Source organism: Megalops cyprinoides, chromosome 1 (genome assembly GCF_013368585.1).
Source record: "Megalops cyprinoides isolate fMegCyp1 chromosome 1, fMegCyp1.pri, whole genome shotgun sequence".
NCBI lineage: Eukaryota > Metazoa > Chordata > Actinopteri > Elopiformes > Megalopidae > Megalops > Megalops cyprinoides.
The window spans coordinates 63,188,382-63,213,259 of NC_050583.1; the positions used below are offsets into that span (position 1 = coordinate 63,188,382).

General features: G+C 49.2%; 1 protein-coding gene across 1 annotated transcript in view; it reads right to left on the minus strand.

Moving 5' to 3' along the window:
• Positions 1-371: 371 nt before the first annotated feature.
• spred2a (sprouty related EVH1 domain containing 2a) overlaps positions 372-24,878 on the minus strand; it is a 33,058-nt gene continuing 8,551 nt past the window's right edge. Inside the window, exons 2-6 of the mRNA XM_036532315.1 lie at positions 12,299-12,476; positions 11,093-11,261; positions 9,616-9,680; positions 2,013-2,168; positions 372-1,267 (exon numbers count right to left, since the gene is read on the minus strand). Coding sequence (XP_036388208.1) covers positions 590-1,267; positions 2,013-2,168; positions 9,616-9,680; positions 11,093-11,261; positions 12,299-12,476 — 1,246 coding nt within the window. The 3' untranslated portion in view covers positions 372-589. The remainder of the gene's footprint in view (positions 1,268-2,012; positions 2,169-9,615; positions 9,681-11,092; positions 11,262-12,298; positions 12,477-24,878) is intronic.

Consider the following 24,878-nt stretch of genomic DNA (forward strand, 5'->3'; position numbering starts at 1 on the left):
GTTAAGTGTCTTAGGTGAATAAAAGTTCTTGTTTTCTTTGTTTTAAAGGCCGGGAGGCGGGGTTGGTTGTTTTGGGGGTTTGTGTGTGACGGTAAATTTAAGTGCCTCTGCTCACAAGAGAGAACCAGCTTGATCTTCAATTGGCAAGCCATGGCAGAAAAAAAACACAAAATTCAAACTTCAAAGAAAAAAAAAAAAGATGCCCACATCGACCACACGCAACATTGAAAAAAAAAATTCAAGTTCTTAAAACAAATCAGTGTAAAAATATAAAGTACCTGTTATATATATAAATGAATAATCATTGGTTAGTCTTTCTGACGCACAACATGGAGGCTGCGATTCACCCCGACAGGGAGGGGGGGGGGGGGTGGGGGGAGGGAGAGGGAGGTTTCTTCCACTAGGAACTGAGAGAAACATCTGAACAGAGGGGAAAAAAAAAGTACAAAGTCAAGCCACTGAACAGCTTGTATAGTCCCCCCCACCCCCCAATCTGGAATTTGAAGAGACAAAACAAAAGGAAAGGAAAGCAAAGGGCCCGCCCCCTCCTCGTCCCCGTCCCCCGTTCCCCGTCCCCCGTTCCCCGACCTCAGCCCACGGCCTTGTGCTTGCCCCCGCAGCAGCGGCAGGCCACCCCGCAGCGGTAGCAGGCGCGGAGCGGGGCGTAGCAGCACATGCAGGGGGCGAGCACCGACAGGCTGACCAGCGCCAGCCAGCGCAGGCAGAATCGCTCGTCGCTGGTGTCGCACGAGCAGGGGTCCGAGTAGTCCCCCTCGGGGTCCGACATGCAGTGGTACAGCAGGCTGTCCGCGCACCACATGAAGCTGACCCGGTGGATGCAGGTCCGGATGGGGTCGGGCGCGTCCTGGCACTGGCCGCGCCGGTTCTCCTCGTGGTTGAACATGTCCCGGCAGTAGACGCAGCGCGAGCGCTCGCCGTCCTCCTTCCGCCGCTTCCACTTGGGCTGGAGGGCGCGGGGCTGGGTGCTGACCACGCCCCCGCCCGGGCCCCCGACCCCCGCCTTCAGGTCCCTGTGGCCGAAGTCCGAGTTGGGCACGTAGGGGTAGCTGTAGTCGTGCTTGGGGGGCTCGCTCTTGGCGAAGTGCACGTAGGAGTCCGCGTCCTCGGGCCGGATGAACTTGTCGCGGGCGGCGGCATGGCGGTAGTCCTCGTAGCCCGTCAGCCAGGTCCGCTCCCGCGGGTTGATGCGCACGATCTCCTCCTCCTCGTCCTGGAAGCTGACGTGACGGGGGAACTTGGGCACCGGCTGCGAGGGAGAGGGCAGGGATGAGGACGTGACACGGAGCACCGCGGCACAATTAGATGGTGATGATACGAGATTGACTGGAAAGCCCTCATTGTGCGTTTCTGGCAATTCAATTTCAATTCAACGGGGGAATGAGAAGGGCGACTATTACTGTTGCATAAGTCCTGCAAATACAACACAATCACAGCAAATGAGCTAATGCTATAGACAAAACAGGCAAAAAAAATGCAGGACTGGGCAAAGATTAGCATGGAGGCATATGAGGTTTCCTTGAGCCTATTCATGGCCCTCATCCATATTTAGAATGATACTGGATATTAACCCAGACAGCTTTTTGCGGCCAACAGAACATTCGAAATGGCTCAAATCCACATTTTTAAGTCCTAACCATTGCATGTGGCCTCTGGAAACATATTCATGCCAAAATGAACAAACACTGGCACAGATTAAGGCAGAATATTTGCCAAAAAACACATTACCAATATATGTGACCTTTGACCCAATGAAGTAGTATAATAGCGTCAAGGCCTGTGTGTGCTGTTTATAGGAGGTTATCTTTTAATACCAGTGTATGCGTAACTTAGTATCTACGTAGAAAAAAAAAGTATAAATAGATGTCTCACCTTTTACCCAATAATGTTTTTCTCATTTGGCAGACTACAAATACTGTCCAACAGAGAGCTGAACAGCACTATGAAACTGTTCTCAAGCTGTTTCTCCACACCCCCCCGCCCCTGCCACCCACCTGTTCCAGGAAGTAGTGATCCGAGGACCGGTACTGGTCGTGGAGGTGGCCCAGGATGCAGTGGTGCCTGCGTGGCTCACAAAGGCTGGGGGAGGCCAGCGGCTGCATAGAGTGCTCCTTCCTCTGGGAGGAGTTGGACGAGCTGTCGGTGGCATTCTGAGGAGGGGGGGGGGGTAAAGACACAAAACCGAATCAGTACTGCGCAAGTCCACGCTGGTGAGCGGAGGCAACTACAGTATGACCCAAAACCCCTCTCCCCACGGGAGGATGCAGCCCGAGTCTGTGCGCCTGCACTCATTAATGGACCACAGAACGCTGGCCGAGACCGGCCTCTGCAGTCTTCTCCAGGGTGTGGCAGACAAGTCGCCGGGAAATCACACAGAGATATGGGGGCTGTTGAGCTAGCTAGGCAAATTCTGATGGAAGGGTGAACTTGAGGAAAGCCTGTCCACATTAACCATTAAATGTGAGAGGGTGGGATACCCACAGGATGGTAAGAAAGGGATGAGTCACTCTCGCAAGCACTGGGGACATACAGCAGCTCTGGTCAAGATAAGGCAGCCAGTTAAAGCCCGGGTCTGTGGAGTGGCATTTTTCCACTGACTCATTGTCAGCTTGCGCTGTGCATACTGGCCCCTGCTCTGAAGGTACAAGCGCAATGTGGCTCTGACTCAACGCAGCCCTCCCGCCCCCTCCTGCGCTCAATTAAAAAATTTAAGACCAAAAGATTTGTAAAGCTGTTCTGAAGTCTCACAGTTATTAACAGGGGGGGGGGGGGGGGGGGTTAAATTAATCCAGCATGACTTACAACTGGCTATGGTTACAGACGACTTAGAAATGCGGTTGATGACATCACCAGGAAAGCGGCCACAGAACATCTCTGTAGTCAAGCGCTTGCAGCGCACCGGGTTCAAATGAGTTTAAGCAGTTTTATAAGAACTCCATCACGGCGTTTTTCTGGGAATCAATCAAAACGTTACAATAGGGTTACAACCGTTGTGATGATACTTTTTTTTAAGGCAGACGCAAGACCTTGAAATTATTTGCACTTTTTACAAGTTGCTCTAAGTACAATCACCTGCCACATGAGTAAATGTAAATATAAATTTGAAATCCAGATGCAAACCTCTCCCATTACTCTTACCCCTAACCAGGCACCAGGGCTGACACCAGCCCTGCTTCATGGCTGTGTGATAATTACCATATTAATTAATCCTTCTTTCTCTATCCACAGAGCTGCCAAACGGCACCGCCTTCCTCTGATTCGGCTCAAAGGCAGTGCGGACGCTGTGCGACGGTGCGGGTTTGTGGTGTGCTGGTGCCAGGTGAGGCCTGACACGGCCGTATTTAAGCCCGGGGTGAGATCGCGCCGAGACCAGCCACTCCACAGCTCGCAAAAGGCCTCCACGGTCATCATCACGGACCTTATTATCATCTGGGCCTGGCTCAACTCTCAGTACAAGGGCTGTGCTAGTGAGCGCTCGCCTCAGGTGCAGATTTTACATTTTCCTGTCTGTCCTCTGTGTCTGTGCTCAGCCGACACACAGCGGTGCACATACACGTGTAGTCACACGTATCCAGAGTGACTTACAGGAAAAAGAGAACAAAGTGCATCTAATGAGGCTGGGCCGGTGCTGGGCGATACAGCTGCGCTCTGGACTGCGTGTGATAAGGGAACAATAGCCCGCGTAGGGTTAACACGTCTGACTCGCAGACCCCAGATCAGTGACAGCGCCGCGCCCGTTTGCCCCCTGTTGGCTCCAGCGGCTTGGGAAGGTGCAGCTGGGGTTGCGTGGGCGGGAGCAGGCGCCGCGTCCTCCCGAGGAGAGCGCCCGGGGCCTGGGTGGTAGCAGTGCTACGGGGGGGGGGGGGGGGGGGTGCTGCCCGTGATGCTCCCCTTTCATGCGCCCGCTGAGGCTTCGGAGGGACCGGCCAAAAATAATACGGTCGTCCCCCCGAGCGCAGCCAAGAGCCCCGGCCAATATGATTCAAAAATATGTTTAGGGAGGCTGGTCGGGCCCTGTCTGCTGGAGATAATTAAAAACACAGACCCTTTTGAATGTTTACACTGCAGGCCTCTTAAAGAACTGGCCCCCGAAAGCTCTGAAAGCACGGCTGACCACGGCATGAAGGACCCCCCCCCCTTTCCCCCCCCCCCCCCGCCAAAAAAAAAATAAAAAGAACAAAATTGCACACTATCAAAAACTTCTGAAGTTTACAGCATGGAGATAAGGAACCTTTGTAGCCGTTTGGCCAATTCTGCATCTTAAATGACTCCGAATTTGCTTCTGAATCAAGGAAGGTAATTTAGGATAATGAGGGAGGAAAGCAGTGGGGGTGGTAATTACCCAAATAGCCACCCCCCCCCCCCCCCCTTCCTCCTTCATCAGACCCACTGGCCACACCGCACAGCACTCAGAGGTAATGGAGCACCGTGGCTGGAGAGACTCTGGGACCGATGGTGACCAACTAAGCTGCTCAAACCCTCTTGTGTAGGAGTCCCCTCCCTCAGGACTGCACATGGGTGCAAGAACATCGTCCCTCATGTCCTTAGCGTACCAACGTAGCCCCCCCACCTACCCTGGCTCACTGAAATACTGCGCTTGTGGACTTAGAACCAACAAAAAGGAAATTAGATGCTGGCTAAATCTGACTGGTCCCGCAAATAGTCCCACAGCATCAGTTAATCCACTCCGAAATCAAACGGAGCTGCAGATGAAAAGTTTCCAAAATGGAACAAAGGACCAGGCTGCTCCCCTCCCACCCCCCCCCCCCCTTTTGGAGACATCTGAGAGACAGAGTCATGTGCGTGCCTTTGTGTCTGAGTGTGGGGGATCTCAGTAATTATCGGTATTACTTTGGCCACCGCACCAGATGTAAGTGTGGTGCTCGCAGCAGCTATCGGTTCCGAGAAGGGTGCCTCGCCTAGTGGTCCCCCCCGAATCTGCCCCCGCCCCTCTGCTGACGGGAGGGTGGTGTGAGAGGGGTAGAGTGGACCCCAGGGCCTTGTCGCTGTCGGCTTTGAGGAAGCGGAGGCGGGGGTTTGGGGGGGGGGGGGGGGGGGGGCAGCACTGTGGGATGGGCTGCAGCTGGACTGTGTGGAGTCCAGAGACCAAGGGAATCGCCCCTCCCCGCACCCCCACCCCGCCTCCCCCCTGAAAGGCAGACGCTAAAGCCGTCCAAAGAAGCGGAAGCGTTGCAACACCGCAGGGAATACAAGAAAATGATTAAAAAAGTGAGCCAACCAGGAATTTGCCAATCCACAACTGGGCTTCTTCTAAGCCCGGCCAGCTATGTAAACACTGAGGCAGCAACGGATTTGTGTCGGCCCTGTTCTCAGTACAGAATATCCTGTGGAAATGACTCGCTAACCCTTCCTTTTCCTCCGTGAGGCTGAGAGAAGAGCCGGGGGGTGGGGGGTACGATGGCATGCCAGGTTGCGATCAGAGTTGGGTTCCATCACCCGTGGGACAGCTGGCAGGTGGCAGGGGTGCCTGATCCTGTTTGCCGGAGGGCTGCGGTCCAGGAAGTTCCCGTTCCACCTGGAAGACCCGATTCGATAAAGCAGGGGCAGCCTTAATTGAACTGACTGCATCGCTCCTCCTGGTCTGAAGTTATCAGTCATTTAAAGAGGGCTGGAAGGGCTAGAGGGGGCTGCTGGTAAGCCCTCTATAGAGCATAGAGGGGTGTGCATTTCCCCTACCTGCTCCCCCCCTCTCTCTTTCTTTCTCTCTCTCTCTCTCCCTCCTCCCCTGAGGGCTGTTCATCTCTTACATCCCTCTCCCCTCTGACGTGCTCCTGGGTCCAAGCTGCGAGCTCTGCAAGGCCCTTCACTGCATCCTTCTTCAGATTTGTACAGGAAGTTGTCAATCATCCACCCTCACCCCTCCCCCCTCCTGTCAGTCAGCCAGCAACGCTGCTCTCTCTCTCTCTCTCTCTCAAACAACATAATGTTTCCAAGCTGAGCCTGGCCCGCTCCGTGTGCGAGGGCTGGGGAGAGAGCCTCATGCGCACATGTGCGCAGGCACACACAGCTCCACCGTGCAGACGGAGGCGCACACACACAGTTCAAGCGCACAGCTCACACACACACACGCAAACAAGCACACACAGGTCGTGCACACGCAGAACCAAAAAAAAAAGGAACGTACACACGTGCACGCACAATCATATTTCGACAGTCCGACCTAGTTTCTCGCAGGCCCACATGAACAAAGCCAAAGGCGCTACAATGCGCTAGAAGGCCCTTCTTACACTTTTCCGTGAGTAAACATATTAAACATATGTTAACCGCATTCCCATTCACTGACAACTAGATTAGCCTAATTGAATAGGGTCTGGGTCATAACAGACAGAAACGCCGAAAAGGGTGAAAGGTGCAGTGCATGACCACAGTACTCGGGCAAAGGTGGGGGCGGACCTTCCTGTCAGACATGAGCAGCAAGACTGCACCTCCATCAGTGAAAGGGGTTTATCCTGGGAGAATGGTGAGGCACAGCCAGTCCTCACTGAGGGAGTGCTGCGGTGGGTGGGGATGATTTTAAAGGAAGTGGGCAGCTGCTTTCACTTTGTAGTGTTTCCCAAAATGTGACCCTACAAACTGAGCTGCAGTGTACTGTAATCCAACACTCTAAACTCTTCTGTGATCCAGCACACTGTGAGCTACACTGTGCTCTGTGATACAGCACACTGTGAGCTACACTGTGCTCTGTGATACAGCACACTGTGAGCTACACTGTGCTCTGTATGATCCAGCACACTGTGAGCTACACTGTGCTCTGTGATACAGCACACTGTGAGCTACACTGTGCTCTGTATGATCCAGTATACTGTGAGCTACACTGTGCTCTGTGATACAACACACTGTGAGCTACACTGTGCTCTGTATGATCCAGCACACTGTGAGCTACACTGTGCTCTGTATGATCCAGCACACTGTGAGCTACACTGTGCTCTGTGATCCAGCACACTGTGAACTACACTGTGCTCTGTGATACAGCACACTGTGAGCTACACTGTGCTCTGTGATCCAGCACACTGTGAGCTACAGCATTCTCTCTCTCTGCCGCAGTCGTGGTGCTGGGCTGAGTCTCCACCGCAGATGCACCAGGATGACTCATGGAGAGCTCTCTCCTCTGTGAAATTAGGCCTATTTAAATGTGTGATGTAACAGCCCCACACAGTACAGTCATGTCTGTGAATCTGGAGGAACATGCTGTATATATCTGAGGACAGAACTCTCCCTGAGAAATTTCAACAGCGTGAGAGGAATAAAATGCCTCCCCTTCTCTCAGGTGACAAATAAACAGGCGTAACCCTTGTCCCAATACATGACAGTATTTGTCTTTAAAAAAAAAAAAAACAGGATTCATTGTTCATCAAAGTATTACCTTGCAGTCGAATTTTCAATGCCCCATACGAGGCTTTCCCTCACTGCCCGTCAGAAGTGCAATATGAGAAACACCCCTTCTCTCCTCCATATATTAACGCAGGGCGTAGATTTTTAATGACAGCCCCCTCCAGGAGGCTGAATGCAACGGAGTGTTTGCTGGGGTTAAGTATAGGGAAGGTTGTGTGGAATAATTTGGGAGGAATGCACCTCCCCTCTCTGCTCTCCCGGGTTGTAAATCCGCTCCGGCGTTTTGGCTGTCTGCGGCTGCCCGCCTTGCACGGGCGGATTCTGGAAAGGTCACTCCCGCGAGCGTGGGGCAGACTGCAGCCGGCGGCGGCTGTGCCCGCGCCCGCCGTGTCCCCTGGCCTTCTGTGCGCGTCTGCGAGAGAGTGTGCGTGTGAGTGTGAGTGTGTGCGTGTGCGTGTGTGTGTGAGAGAGTCTGTAGGACTCTCAGGAGGTTCACCGGAACAGCAGCTGAATTTCCTCCGCAGTCCTATGTGTGAGAGTATGACACTCGCCTGTTTCTGGCCTGTATCCGTTTGCTTACAGAGGCCACCACCTTGGCAACGCCGGGCTGTGTCTCCCGCTGCAACAGTGCAAGGGGTAGCGCCACGATTCCCTTTACCAGCCAAGTCAAACCCACAGCAATCTGTGGGTAACTTCTCCACTACACTGTTACTTCAAGCCTTCAAAAGTTCCATATTTCAATACATACATGGCTATTAAAAACCAAATATTATGTGGTATTTTTTATTTTTTTACTCCAAAGCTTATTTTCCCATTTTCCACACCAGTCTAGTGATAGAAATCTATCTGCAAAACCCATCATCAAAAAAAAAAAAACAACAAAAAAAACACAAGCCGTTCAAAACACAACTGGCGCATCAATTCAGACACACATGGGCCCCCTTCCCCATTGGCTCAAAGCATGGCTCGCTCCCACTTTGGGTGAGGGGCCAGCAGGACCGGCCGAGTGCCCAGCTCTCCAGACAGTTTGTGGAGAGCCATGAGGCTTCCCCCACGCCCCCCCCCCCCCTCCCCAACCCTCCCTGCAGCCGTAAATCACAGTGGCGGTTAGCTAGGAAGCAGCTGCTAATGATAGCTTTACTGAGGAGCGCAGGAAGTCACCTCTCGACCCCGCCTGCTGCTCCTCATCTCCTGTGACTGTGACAAAAGGACGGAAACCGACCAAATGCCAAGTGTCGGAGGAGTCTGGTCAAAACACTGCAGGAAACCTGCCCCCCCCCTCCTCGCCCCCTGCCATTATCATGCTGGCCATCCCCGCCAAACAAAGGCCCATCACTTCCAGACCCCCAGCCAAACAAAAACAACACAGCCTGCCTGCTTTCTCAGTGACGTTCACACACACTTAGGAAAAAAAAGACGAAAAGACACAGTATGACTCAAAAGAATAATAAAAAAAAAAGAAACCACACAACTATAATGAGAGAGGGATTCCCATAAGGAAACATCCAACATCCAAGATGCAGGGTGACCAGGATACGTCTGGAGCCTCTGCTTGCATGGCACCCAGTCTGACGTTAGCAGTCTTAAACTGTCACAGGCTATGTTTTCGTGCTTTGTGTAGCCGTACTGGAATGGTGTAACGATGCAAGCGATTTCACAACGGTGAGGGGCAGTGTTCACACGGATGGTTTTCCACCATACTCTAAAGTACGCAGAAAGTCGCCAACCAGTATGACAAAAAAGAAAATCAAACTAATCTTTGCCATTATGACACTGGAAAAAAGTCAGGTACCAACAACTGAGACAATGTGGTGAAACTCCACTGCCTGCAAAGGTCCCCTTAACGGAATGGGATTTTTTTTTTTTAAACTTTTTTATTACCACCAACTGAAAATTACCTGTTGATGTGGGAGTCCTGTTAACAGCTCATTCACGACGGCATTTGCTGCAGCGACTTGTTTATATAGATATCTGATAAACATACTGAGAAGCGACATTAAATTCCACTTTAAGAAATACACGCGCTTTTTACTTCGAATCTTGAATTCCTTCAGTTAAGAGCTGCAGCTGGTTCGGGGAGGCATCCAAAATTCTGTAGCTCATTAATGCTTTATTTAGTAATCACGTACTCAGTCTCACAAACGAACTCATTGACCTACAACCGGTGCCATTCAGACCTGCTGTGATGTAAGCATGACAGAGTACTGTGGGAGCCCATATCGGACCAATAAAAACAGGACTTACTGTGAAGACGTCATCGTCACCCAGCTCAGCTTCGTTCTGGATTGTGGAAGAGGAAGTCGTGGATCCTAGAAAACAGAACAATTAGAATACTCCGCCCGGTTCTGTTCAGAGTCATTACACTCACACCGTTCAGCGCTGTTCGGAGAATAGAGATGCGAATAGGCCGTTGGAGGTGCGATTGGAGGGTGTGGCGTAAGGGGGAGGGCTCAGGCGTGGGCTGGGGCTTGGCCTCAGGTGTAAAGGGTTTGGGTCTGGTCCTTTTGGGCTTGGTTCGCATGATTCTGGCAACAGATGGATGAATCTGGGCCCCAGGCTGACTTTCTGCTACAAGATATTTTAAACGAGTGGCTTCCATGCTTGTACAATGATGATCCGCCGCAAGAAATCACATCCCAAAGGCGTTACATCTGGCGACAATGGGGGGGGGGGGGGTCTTCTAAAAGACACATTTAAACACTACAGTATTTGTTCAACCCCTTGCTTATGAGAACCTGAGCAACTGAGCTGCGATTTGGGCAGGGAGGGGACGGGTCTGCCGGTTTTTGAGGCCTCTGCATTTCCACTTGGGGGGGGGGGGGGGGGGGGGGGGTGACACACCCCCAAACTAGGAACAGAGCAGCCGCAGGAGCCTGCATGGTACCCGACACGCTCCAAACAGGTCAGAAGAAAAGAAGCGGTAATGGAATTAAATCCACTAATGATCCTCTGGTGGCGGAACACATACTAACGCTCTGATGATTATGTGCCGGGGAGAATCGAAAACAGATTGGAGCGAAGGGCCTCGCCTTTACTGCAGACCCAAACGGTAGTGATGGTGCAGATGTGCGCCTGAGAGGACTTAGGGAGATGGCTGCGGGACTTCCCGCTGGACAAGGCTTTCGGGAACTGGCCACCGGGAGAAGCAAAGCGCTAATTGCAAGAGACTCCAGTTGCCCTCAGCTGTATTGGGTGTTAATGCTGAATAAGCAAAAAGGAAGCAGTCCAGGTTCACAAGACTCTGCTGAAGGAACCAATAAAGTGCAAATGTGAGTCACCATGGCTGCAAAGAGACCTGCCATTGCCTACAGGGGCTAGGCTCAAACAGTCTTCCAAGTCAGCCATGGGGGAAAAGGAAAAAATTAAAGAAAAATAAGCTTTTCTGGATAGCAACCACGGCTAACCACCCAGTGTATAGCACCAAGGGCTGCTTTGAAAAAAATATCAATAATTTACCTTACAATTATCATTTGAAATGTACATATAACCTCAGTTCAAAGTTAGTCTAAACTTTTCAAGTAAATTTCAACAGTTTAAAATTCACCTCATGGGCAGGGTACACCACAAAATACTGGCCAGTGAGGGTCAAATTTAGTTCATCCAACCAACCACTTTGCTTTATCTTGTAATTGCCCTTGATGCACTTTAACAGCTAGCAGGGTGCTTTGTGCACCGTGTACGGTTAAAAACATCCTGCGTCTGTTTGGTGCTGCAGGATTACCTTCTGTCAGGTCCTCGATGGCTTTCCTCACGCCCCTGTCAAAGGCGCGGGCGTCAGCCGGGCTCTGGAACGTCAGGCCGCACTTCTTGTTGTCGACCTTCCAGTGGTGAAATGTGGGCGTGGCCTTGGTGTAGATGAGGTCTTTCTTCAGGTAACATTCCAGAATCACCTGCAATGGCACGCAGTCGCAAACTGGAGCATTAATGAAAAACGCCACCTTGTCTTTTCTTCCTATTTTGTGTTTTCTGGAATCCATTTACTCAACTGGATATCCTGTACAGGAGGACCTCAGTTCAGGACACAATGTTCAGGAATGCCGCCTTTGTTATATCTTGGGATCTGAATCTAGAACTCATGGACCTGGTGCCCTGAACTGCTTCCCTGATTGGAAATGCCAGTGCATGTGTGGCAACACAAATTTTATTCATATCAATTAAGCAAAGAACTGCCAAGCAATGTTATTATTACATCAGACAGGTCCTACAAGTGATGTTTAACAGCACACTTGCTAAATATTGTTCAGATTTAATATAATTCCTTGCTAACAAATACTTGGACAGATCAATTTGCCAGATTATATATAAAAAAAAAAACAAACAAAAAACTGTTATAACCGCACAAGCTTAGACCTTAATGATGCAAGACCTAAAAGGGAGATGTTCCATGTTTCTCCAGTGATACAGCAAAAAAAGATAATGGACTGTATGCCAACAAAAGTTTAAAATAAGTTATAAGTATGACCTTAAGACACCCGTGGCTCAGTAACACTGCGCACTTTAACACTAATCAGTCCTGTCAACCGCTCACCAGCGGAGTGGTTGTACAAAAACACACACAACCTTTAGTGTTGCATCCATAAGTACCCGGCTTCCTGTTTTCAGCCAGAAGAAAGAGGTGTTCAACAATGCCTCACCACATGGAAAAAAACCCCCCAAAACACCAACAACACATGTGGAAGTTACAAAAGTTACATACACGACTTATGAAATGAAATGGAAGCTATGATCAGGCAAAAATTAAGACGAAAGAAAATTAATTGGAGGGCTGCTGCCAGGGAATACCCTATCACAAATAGCCAAGTGGAGTTCTCCTGATTATCAGCTTACCTGACTGGGAAAAGACACAAGCGATGACCACACTTAACAGGGAGACATGTAGAAGTAGACTGCGTGTTCTGACTGCACGATTTTGGGGTGGGGGCCTCACCTGTTTGTCTTTCAGCCTCTCCCCGTGGATGAGGAAGTCGCTTCGCCCCATCAGCTCGTTGGGCAGCACCTTGCAGACGCCCACCCTGCTCAGCCCCCCGCCCTCCTGGGCCAGCCAGCCCCCGCTCGAGTCATCTCGGGTCATGACCACCGCTTTGACGCGCACAATGTAGCTGTCACTGTGAGAGAGAGAGAGAGAGAGGGAGAGGGGGAGAGAGAGAAGACAGAGGAGAGAGAGGGAGAGGGGAAGAGAGAGAGAGAGAGAGGGAGAGAGAGGGAGAGGGAGAGAGAGGGAGAGGGAGAGAGAGGGAGAGGGAGAGAGAGGGGGGGGAGAGGGGAGAGGGAGAGAGAGAGGGAGAGAGGGGGAGAGAGAGAGAGGGAGAGAGAGAGAGGGGGAGGGGGAGAGAGAGAGAGGGAGGGGGAGAAAGAGAGAGAGCAGGAGAGAGAGAGAGAGGGGGAGAGAGAGAGAGAGAGGGGGAGAGAAAGAGAGAGAGGGGGAGAGAGAGAGAGGGGGAGAGAAAGAGAGAGAGAGAGAAGGGGAGAGAGACAGAGAGAGAGCAGGAGAGACAGAGAGAGAGAGGAGGGGAGAGAGAGAGAGAGAGAGAGAGAGAGAGAGGGAGGAGTTAGGATGGAGGGTGCAGGTTCATAGTGACTCAGCATTCCTTAAAACAATCTTTCATTCGGTGTTATTTACCTGACATTGCTTGCTTGGTAGCCCATGACAGAGACAGAAAGAAAGAAAGAAAGAAAGAAAAAGAACGAAGAAAGGAAGAGAAAGAAAGAACAAACTTTTTTGGTCTAATGTATGGTAAGCGTAAGAATTGTCTCCAAACAATCACTTCCAACAAAGGATAAAAATTTACCGAAGCTGGGTGAGTCACTGCAGGTTTTCCCCAGCTGCAGGCCTTTCGAGAAGCCCCCCCCCCCACCCCCCTGCTGGGATGCAGGGTCTTCCCTGAAGTCGCCCTCAGACCACTCAAAGGAACACAGTCGGAGCATGACACAGAAACCTCCACTCATCAGCACATTCACATGCCGGCAGACTCCACCTCGGGAAACCCCCGCCACACTTTCGGAAGTTTTCTTCCCATTCATACAAGACCATCATCCCATGATTTCACACTTAAATATTAAATAAAATATTTTTTTTACACTGTGAGTCAAAGGTTCAGAAAGAATTACATTTAACGTACAATACCCCACTCGGTATTCTTACATCTATCAATGCATTTGTGAACGGTGATTTAAATCGATGCATTGACACAAAACGATGAGACTGCTGTTTCAATGTTGCGGGTGAGAACCTGATCCTACCGTTGATTTTTTTTAAATGTATTGATTTTTATTTGTATTAATGCAGCAATCTGTATTAAACTAGAGCTCTTGCAACTCTCTACATGCCTTTACTCCTAAACGCACGGGATGATTTTATGATTAGACTGAATCATATTGTCCTGTATTGTACCAACTCGTATCTCATCGTATCAAAGAGAATTCTTAGATATAATCTGATACAATGGATACCTACACAACAGGTACAGGGTATAATGTAGTTGTTAAGCCAGAGGTTTACATCCCTGTGCATGACCCGGTATTTCATCATCTATCAAAAGACTAGCGTGCGAACAAAGGCACAATGTCCTTGGTGAGAGTATTTGCACACGCAGGTCACAAGCTGAAGAGTGGTTTCCCCCTGAATTTGCTTTACACTGCTATACTAACACCTTTTCTGTTTTTTTTCTTCCTCTGTGGTGCCTACTAAGCAGGAAGTCAGCCATATAAAGTAACCTGATTTTCGTGATAAATAATTAACCAAGGAGGGGACGGGCGAGGTGCTGTCTCAGGACAGGACCGTCACTAAATCGATTGGCCCACCGTCGCCAGGAGAGGGCTGCCCTTTGGCTCAGGTCCCTTGTCCTTCTGGGTCACACAGAGGTGTCCAAGGCTGAGGGACGGGCCGAGAAAATTGCGCTTGCATTCGACCAGCCACGTAGCTCGAGACAGCTGAGAGGAGTTTTAACCATGGACTGTTAGAAACAGTTGAAACAGCCAGGGAGACAGCCCGGTTGAAATGCTAGTGTGGGTTTTTGGGGTGTGACAAACCCTGGTGCTTCAGAGACAAACAAAACATGACAGTTAGCCACAGACCAGGCAACAGACCGGAAGCCAATCAGCCACTCTTCACTCTCCTGCCCTGGTCCCTGGGCAGGTATTGTGACTAATCAAGCATTTTATGACATGTGCGATTAACATACAGGAGGACAATATTCACAGAGGGGCTGCTATCCAGTGCTTATAGGCTGCCTTGGCGTGGTGGTGACTGAGCTTGTGGGAGAGATCAGCGTGCTGTTGCATGCACTGGTGTTTTTGAAGGCGCAGGACAACCTACCAAATTCTCATTGGACTCAGGGGGGGGGGTTCGTCTGAATGCTGACCTCATCTGATGTTGATCCCAGATTTAAACGGGGGGGAGGGGGGCAGAAACAAAAGTACCTCTTCTTCCCCTAATTCCGTGAGGACTTACGAGAGCCCATCTGTGCTGGAGTGGGATGCTTCTACTGCAGCTGACAGTGCATTTAACCATGACATCATGCACCCCCCGTCCCACAGGAGCGTACTCTGATTTGGGAGGTGGGAAGGCGGTTCAGGTGTGTGCTGACTGCTGACTGACCGACAGGTGACCTCTCGGCTTCACGTCAGTCAAGCACGCCTAACCTCGCTTCTACTAGCCTTTAATGCCAGCTGTGTCGGGCCTGCCTCCTTTGGTCGGGCTTAAGTACGTCCGGTGACAACCAAGTGCCAAGCATAGTGCACAGAGGGGAGCGTCCCTTCATGGAATAAGAAACACTGTGTGCTGATTGGTGGAGGTGAAACACCCACTGTGTGCTCATTGGTGGAGCTGAAACACCCACTGTGTGCTCATTGGTGGAGGTGAAACACCAACTGCTTTGGATTGCTCAGCATTTGTGCATACATTACCTCAGTTTGCAGCACGGTTGTCACCAGATGTGCTGTTAAGCCTGACAAATGTCTGGTAAGCCAGGTCGTGCTCCTTCATGACAATATGCGCAAACGCCGCTGGCACCGGAAGTTCACTCCTCAGCTAGGCTTTCACACAGATGCAGGATAACCGCAGAACGACCGCTGACCTTCATACCAGCCACATACACACATTCCCCCCACCCTCCTACATGACCATACACCAGCATACTGCTAGGGTTCCAGCACATAAAGCATTACATTCAAAGCCTAATAAAATAACTGTGCAGCCATGAGTCACAGGAAGGAGACATTTCGGTTGTGGATGCTGTCCATCTTCCACAGCAAAAGTGACTAAATAAATCTTAGCAAATCCTCTTGACAATATGAACATTTGAAGCCCATGAAAGAGAGCGTGTTCTGTGCGTCCAAACTACACGTGCACACCCATGGCCTGTGAGGCCAAAATGGACAGGTCAGAAACCTATTGCTGTGATGGATAATCAAGAGAACACCTTGCACTGAAAAGCAGCAAACCTACACAGTCTTAAGCTCCTATGTAGCATATCCTGCTGCATGTGCTCCTGGTTGGATATGCATTTTTCCCCCCTTCAGAATTTTTTTTTTTTAGTGAGTCACTTCATCCATCTGTGACACGAAAATGCACCAAAGCTCTCTCTTCGTTTTGAGAAAGCTCACCCCCTCACCTTCTGCCGTCTGCAAACGCGCGCGGCCAACACAAGCTACCGGCTGGGAGGACTCGCTTTCCCCTCTGCGAAAGCGGTGTGTCCGTGCCGGAATTAATTCTCAAACAGTCCTGACAGCTAAAACATCGGGAGCACCTGCAAAGCCGGAGACATTCCCCGCGTGACTTTAATCGCTGAGCTTCTCGCACAGGTGACGTTAAGAAAATGGGTGTGACCACTAAGGCGGCTGCTTTATAGAGCCGCATTATAATGGCACGGATTGGGTGTTGAACCCCTGTCATGGCTACTTTGCCCAGGTTGGATCACCACCAAACTGGGGGAAACACAGGTCTGTTTTTAGGTGGATGCACAAACATGTCTTCAGCTCGTCTCAACATGTGCAATAGGCAAAGCGGAGATGTATGGACTAGAGATGTATCCACAGCATGGTGACAAATGAATAAAATAAAACGCAAAAATAAAAAGCAGGCTTCCATAGGGGGACGTGACTCCCTCGTAACAGATTATGAGAAACAGAAGACAAGGATCTTTCTCACGGTCTGCCCTGCAGTACGTATTCGAGGGCCAACTTCGCGATGAATTCGGTCCAAGCCCCAACAATCAACATGTGATAAATCAAACGCGCTCACTGTGGAATGCAACAGAGGGCCTGCTGCACTCTCTTTAATAACAGCGTGTGACAATGGCCTGTTCAGCACGACAGCGGCGTGTGTGTGTGTGTGTGTGTGTGTGTGTGTGTGTGTGTTGCCGGCTAGTGTCCACCGTCGGGAGAGCAGACACGCCACTGCATGGTGGAGCTGGCTGCTGGAGTTACATAAACGATCCAGGGCCGGAATCACAGCAGCGGAAGTGCTGCGGCAAAGCTGATGATTCATATGCTGGAGCAGAGCCGTCCGTCACAGCATCCACTACCTGCACACCCTGCCTACCTCACACTGTGATATGCACAGCATCCGCTGCCTGCACACCCTGCCTACCTCACACTGTGATATACACAGCATCTTTTACCCAGCAATACCGTCTACCTCACACGATGATATACACAGCACCTTTTACCAGAAATACCATCTACCTCACACGATGATATAGACAGCACCTTTTACCAGAAATACCGTCTACCTCACACTGTGATATACCCAGCATCTTTTACCAGCAATACCGTCTACCTCACACGATGATATAGACAGCACCTTTTACCAGCAATACCGTCTACCTCACACGATGATATACACAGCACCTTTTACCAGAAATACCGTCTACCTCACACGATGATATACACAGCACCTTTTACCAGAAATACCGTCTACCTCACACTATGATATAGACAGCATCTTTTACCAGCAATACCGTCTACCTCACACAGTGAAATACAAAGCATCTTTTACCAGAATTACCGTCTACCTCACACTATGATATACACAGCACCTTTTACCAGCAATATCACCCATCTCACTCTAGGATTCAGGATCTTTTACCAGAAATACGGTCTACCTTACACTATGACACATACAGCACATATCATCTACCTCACACTAAGATGGAACACAGGAAGTGCACAGTCTGGACACACTTTCTACTTCAGACTGTGATACACTCAGCATCTTTTACCTGTACACAGCACTTACCAAAAACTTTGTGATTTGCACAGTATCTATTACCTGCACAGTCTACTGCAAACTAGGCTACACACAACATTCACCATCTACTCACAGCATTTTTACCTGCACACAACAACTTTACAGACTAACACACCACGCCATCATGACCAAAGCACAGAACTCAAACACAGAGATCACAGAGATCACACACACACACACACACACACACACACACACACACACACACACACGCAATAACTCAGGTTTGCAAACACTCTGCTTTCTCTACATTCTCTGGCCTAATAGTGCAGTCCCGGCCTACACTCCCTCTCCACCCCCACAATGCTGTGCCTTCCTCTGTGCCTGGCCATGATTAAAACAGAGGCATTCACTCTTTCTCTTCTGATCTGTTGGGAGGAATTCTGAAGTTATAGGCCCGTTTCCTTATGTACAGCACATTTTTGCGTTCGGTCCACGAGGACCGCCGACTTCAAAGCGAACCGAGAGATTTGAAATTAAAATTTTTATGTATCCCCTCAGCATATTAGGCCGGCCATCTGGCTTGCGCGGGGAGGAGGAGGAGGAGGGGAAAAAAAACAAAAAAAAAAAAAAAAAACAACAAGAGTGATAGTTCCAGGCTTTTGGCAGAGTTTTGACTTCCACATAAATAACATACAAAACGAACGACAGAATGTACAAAGGCGTCTGAAGCCACCGGTCCTTCTGCCACCTCGGTCTGGCTGGGAGGTGTCTCGCTGTGGCCTCGTTCCCATCTGTCCTCCCCGCCGCTTTCGGCCGTGGGCCGGCGGCGTCTCGGCGAATCGGCCGCGCTGTCGGGCGTGTACCGGTGTGCGTGCGCTCCCGTTCAGACGCTGTGGGACGGCCCGGTGGCGGCGAGATCGAAACGCGGATAAAAGGAAAGGTGACGTGTACGGACACGTCAAGGAAGTAACACATTTATGAGTGACAAACCAAGCGACCCTTTTATCTGTGAGGTGGTTAACTGACAGAGCCTTTTGTGAAGGCTTTCTGGCCACCCAATGTAACCACATCCAGGGAAGGATCAATGAAGAAAGATTTCTTTGCTGCAAAAAAGCACGTACATTTATAACGTATCTGTATCGTGCTTAAGTGGTCGGAAAGGGTTACACCTACAGCTTGCTTTTAGGTGGAAACGTATTGCAACCAAGTCCCAAGGCATTAAGAAACAGCTGGTTAATTCGATATTCGCGCTATTCAGGGATATTTTGTGCCTGTTTGAGCGCTTGACAGGGCTCTGAGTAGAACCCTTGAGGGGCAGAGATGCATATGCAAATTACATAATAAATTCACACTTTTTTGAAACTGTGCTTTTTCTTTAATATTCTCCATTCACCTCAAACCCAGTGGGTCACAGAGGAAAGAAAAACAAAACCCTGAGAATGGCTACAACGAATGAGAAGACCCGACCTGCTGGGCGGGAAGCTGACACACTGAAATCAGCGCACAGCATAGCCCACCAGAGTAACCTCATTTGGGGCTTGTAGCGTTGGTTAATTCTGGCCAATTAGAAACAGAAGACTGGCTGCGGAGCCAGGGTGTGGGAAAAAAATGGAGAGGCGGAATGATGTCAGCTTGCAATGGGCGACAGAGAAACCGCAGGATTGGGGATTGGAAATTAACACTCAAGATATTTTCACCAGCAACGTTTAGTCTGCTCGACGGAGATCACAGGGCACCCCGGTTACAACACAAAAACAACGGTCACAATGCACGCCGCGTCCGTTTGCAGTGATGTGGACAGGGGCCGCCCACTCCTTAGCAACTTATAAACTCTGAGCGGGCGAGGGCCCCACAGTGGGCTGCATGAAAAATAAACCTCGACCTTCTACCAATCCCAGCTTTTTACGGAGGGCTACAGAGGCACAATCAGGCTTTAAACTGGTGCTGTGTTTTATGAAAAGACCTACCAGGTGGATGTTTCCACTGAACCATGCTGTTGCCCCAATGTGGCTGTGCACATGTAGGCCTAATGGGGCTCAGAGGGGGCCTCGGTTGACTCTTGAGGTGTGCACTCAGTGCATTTGGGGTCAGGAGATAAGCGCTCACTGCTCCTACTGAGAGTAATAGCACTGTGCTGGACAATCTTCTTGTTGGTTCTGTGTCCTTTTGAATTTCATCAAAAAACCCTTGTGTTCATTATAGAAATGCAAAAGCTACATTGACAGCTACTGTGAAGTGTCTTTCCAGAGAATGTCACGAACTGAGCGCTGCATTCTGAGTATAAAGATATGGCTGTCCCCATGGTCCCACAACTGCAAATGGAAAATGTAGACTGCATTAGGTGATAGGGCACTGTTCCTCAGTGGCATATTGTTTGGAGCACTCTTTGGTGTCAGACAGCAAGGTGGAGAGAACGTCCTAACAATCAAGATTTTGCTATCACACTCAAGGTCAAGGTTTTATCATGTCAAGGTCACTCCACGTGGGAACCAACAGCCAATTGGCCACACCCATTTCAAAACTGTCAGTGCATGAAATGGTTAACGTGAAAAAGTTGGTCCGAATTCACTGCTCATGGAGAAGAAACAGGTAAATGATTTATAACTGTGACAGTATCTACTTTGTTAGCTATTACCGCTTTGTAATATTTAAATGAATGTCGCCGTGCCTAATAAAGGGCTGCGTTTCAGCTAACTAGCTAGCTCACCTCGACTATCACTACCAATATCAGTTAATAAGCACCGGCTACAAGCAATGATACAATCACAACAGGAGCTCTGGCATGGTTTGGGAGCCCATAGAAAAACAAAAGAAAAATCAAGGAGCTTTGAATGTACCTTCCCTCGAACAGCTGACTGTCTCCACAACTCCGGTGGGTGTCACCATGACAACTGCTCTGCACTGCACTCAATTCCACATCTGTCCTCAGAAATATGAACTCATCGTGTTCTTGGATGGGAATGTATGCACGCACGCTTTTTTGATATGTAAATATTAATACGCCGCTAAATGTTTGTAATTCCACATTTTCTCTCCACCAGAGCCGTGAAAATTATAAAACCTATAAAAATTTCACAAAATCACACATGGTTACTTGTTAAAAAACTCTCTTTCACTCACTCGCACTTGAAACATTACCTGATGTTTGCTAGTTTAATGGAGGTGGTAGTGCTTCAGGATCTTAACAGCCCTTGGGAGATAGATGTAAAGGGTAGTATTACATTTTAATTATCTGGAATTTCAAATCTGGTAGCTATACAGAAAGTGCTCAGCACTATCTTGCAGCCATATCCTTATAAAGCAGCCTTATAAACAGTGTCAGCCTGACTTAATTTTAATTAAAGTAACCGATTATCTTTCTTTCCTACAATACATATATATATATATATATATATATATGCAAAGGCACATGGGAGAGTTCAGAATTCAAGAAAACCACTGATGTGTCTCTGTATCTACCATTCCATGTGTTTTTGCTTTTGCTTTTATATTTGCATACATATGAAAGTATGTGCAGGTACACTGAACAACATTTCCATACAAGTCAAATATTGGTCATGTTTCAATGTTTTGGAGACTAGACGTCTCCTAAAAATGCCACATATTAATGGGTAGCATTCTAAAGCTAAATATTTCAGGGAGAATGTTTGAACATGTGCTTGCACCAAAATAGCCCAGAATGAAATACTGCATAATATTTATGCAAAGGATAAAGAAGCATTGTTAAGACTCGTGAAAAGTAACAAAACACGTTTTCTGTATGTGTGGAAAAAATACAGTTCTGAGAGATATGGGCCCAAGAAAAATCCTTTCCTAAAGCGACATAATCCCAAAAACAAACCAGAATCAAATAAGTGAGTGATAACACATCTACTACACACACCTAACTACTATGAGCCCTACATACCTCTGTGCCAAAACTGTAAAAACGTCTTGCATTTTTATACCTCAACAATAAGCTATTCTTGACTCAATGGTTGTTTATACTCTACAAGTAGAAGTATCAAACGACCTCCCAACACCCTGAGTTCTATGACTACTGTGAATTGCAGTCCTATGCCACTGCTCAAGGCCAATATCAGTTTTAATAAATAAAAAAAATAGGAACAGAAAAAGCTTTATTTTTGTCCTAGCTGATGGTTCGTGATTGCAGTTATTTTCACACACATTTACATCCAATCTGAAACAATGATGTGGTTTCTTAAACAGCACAATAAAACAAATTTGACTGAAAATTAACATTTATTTTTTCACCTGCAAATTTGCTGCGTGTTGGCTGCTGCAACCTATGGTGGTGGAGGGTTCCGTAAAAAAACAACACTCCACCTTGGCCGTCATTCCTACAGCTGGCATTAAATTTAGGCTATTTGTGCTCCCCCACACTCAGAAATAGGTCATTTTGTGAGATAAACCATCAAGCTAATATCCACTGTGTCAGTGAGTGGTAATGAGTGTTAAGATGCAGTCTTTATACACTTCAGTGGAGTTGTGAATTGTTCCTCAGAAATTACGCCCGTTATTAATAGGGAAAACAAACAAATCCAGACCATGATTAGGCGGTAAGAATTTGGTGAGAATAAAGCAAAACATGATTTCCAGATGGGTCGAGAACATTGACTAATTTGCTGGACGTGGTGATCTCGCTGATTTCAGAGCAGCTGTTAGTGTAGTCGGTAATTCTTACATAATTGGCTGAGTTTGGGCTTTGATGACACCCACGGAGCACAGCGGTGAGGGGGCAGGCTGGAAGACGGCTGAACGGGCTCACAGGCCCGGGGGCTACCGGCACTGCCACACAAGAGCCCACCATCACCGCAGCGATTCACCAACCTGCTGCAAATCGCTGTATCCCTGCAGAGGTGACCCTTTCTCCTTGGTCTCCCTCTCTCACTCGCAGACATACACATGCGCATGCACAGACAGACACACACACACAGACACACACACACACACACACACACACACACACACACACACAGACACACACACAGACAGACACACAGGCAGACACACAGGCAGACACACAGGCAGACACACAGGCAGACACAGACACCCACACACACAAGCATGCACTCACATATGTACACACACATACACACACACACTCTTACACGATTACACACTAGCTCACACACACAAGCTTTCTCTCTCTCTCTCTCTCTCTCACACACACACACACACACACACACCTCTCTCTGACAAAATGGTATTTTTTTTTAGGTAATTACCATGACGCACTTGTGAGGCACTTCCCTATTCAGGGATAAACCAGCATTAATTCTCCCCGTTCCTCTGGAAATCAGCCCTTTTCAAAGAAGACAGACATAAAGCCACAGTTCAGAGAGGATACCTCTGCTGACAGGAAATGGGCTTTATTACCCTCAAACCGAGAGACAGAGAGAGAGAGAGCCGCACGGTATTTACAGAGGGCAGGATTACACGGTCGATCCTACATGACCTTACGCAGGTAAAGCAGATCTAACCCCCTCTGCATTTACAAATCAGCCACGACCTGGCCGAATATGGAAGCACAGCCCACCGTGCCCCACCAGCCAGCCCCTTGTCTGCATTTTCATCAGTTCACCCACCACACAACGACCCTGTAATTCAAAACCGTCAGGAGTCTGTCTGACCGCATCCCAACGCCACGTATGTAAGGAGACACTGCGGCGTGAAGGGGGAGAATTAAAAAAAACAAAGCAATCATGGGAGGAGGAGAGGGGGGAGGAGGATGGAGGGATGGATGATAGGGAAGCTTTTCAATGTGACACCGGGCTTACCTCCTGGAATCTGACATGTCTCTACATTCCGGGGTGGCGGTCACACGAGCGGGAGAACGGCGTTGGCCGGGGCGCTCCGGCGGTCGGCACGACGCGGCTCCCCCGTCAGCTCCACCATCTCCGCGGCCGCGCTCGCTTTCCAGGCTGTTTGCTCGGAGCACTTCCCCACATATGATTCAGTCTCCTTGACAAACACACGGCGCTGTGGAGTATGAGTCATCAGCGAGCAGCCATTCCGCATTCACCGGCGGCCTGCAGTGCCTCAGCCCTCCCATCCTGCCCCTCAGACGGAGAGGGAGGGGGTGTGGGGAGGGTGTGTGTGTGTGTGTGTGTGTGTGTGTGTGGGGGGGGGGGGGGGGGGGGGTTACGTGGTCTGAGCCACACGCCACCCCAGCACCAGGGGAGTGTGGGGGGTGTCTGTACCCTACAGCCATACCCCTTACTCCCGCCCAGTCTCTGACACACACTAGCGCATGGAGGAGCTCTGACAATGAAAACCGAACACCAAGATAAAGGAGCTCCGTTTTGGGACATGTGTGTGTTGCAGCACTGACCAATGTGCTCTTAAGGCCTTCCCATGCCATGAGAGTTTAGAGCCAGTGATTATCCCCATAGGCCCGCACTTGGGCACCGGGTGTTCTGATTTAGATTTTGTCGGTTGTAAAAAGGTAAGCTCATGGATTTTAAGTAAAAAGCCAAGCCCGCAGGAACAAGGGTGTCAGGAGGCCGGGGGGGGGGGGTGGGGGGGGAGTCATTCGCTGACCAGGACACGTGCGCACACACAAATATATACGCACACACACGTCAAGCCAAGTCACTTATTTATATAACACATTTAAATACAACAGGAGTTGACCCAAAGCGCTTTCCAGTCAAGGCAGATGGATTATTAAGATGTATGGATTATCACAAGCACGCACGCACATTCACACACACATGCGCACACAAGCATTTCGTTTGCTCCTTGTGCTTTTTTATCACCCCGGTCACACGTTCTCACACCTGCTTCTCGCTGGGGCGGCCATGCCACTTTCCGGCACATTCAGAGCCCTGTTCCCTTCCTGAACAATGGCAATCAAAGACCAAGTCGCTTCAAAGAAAAACTTATCACAGGTTTTTTTTTATGGAAATACCAGAGCTTAGTCTGGCTAGTCAGCAAAATTCTATAGAGAAATTTAATAGCTTAACACTGTACAGCACGCAACTTCCTCTTGACTCTATGACTAGTACAGTTTTGGGGATTTCTGTGGAACTTCTTGGGTCTCATACCACAGTTATCTTTGTGTATAAGATGGCGCTCAAATGTACAACCCCAATGTGCTACAACATTATTGTAGAAGGGTGGCAAAAACCTACACGTGGCATCCTACATCATGTCAGAGAGTCAAAAAGTGTCTACTGCAGCCACGGACAGGAGTTTCACTTCCACAAAAGTCACAGAGCGACACAGAGCAGATACTGATACATAAACACGGACGGTCATGTCACAGCTGCATCTACGTTGAAAACACCCGGTGTCTAGAGCCGACCATAAA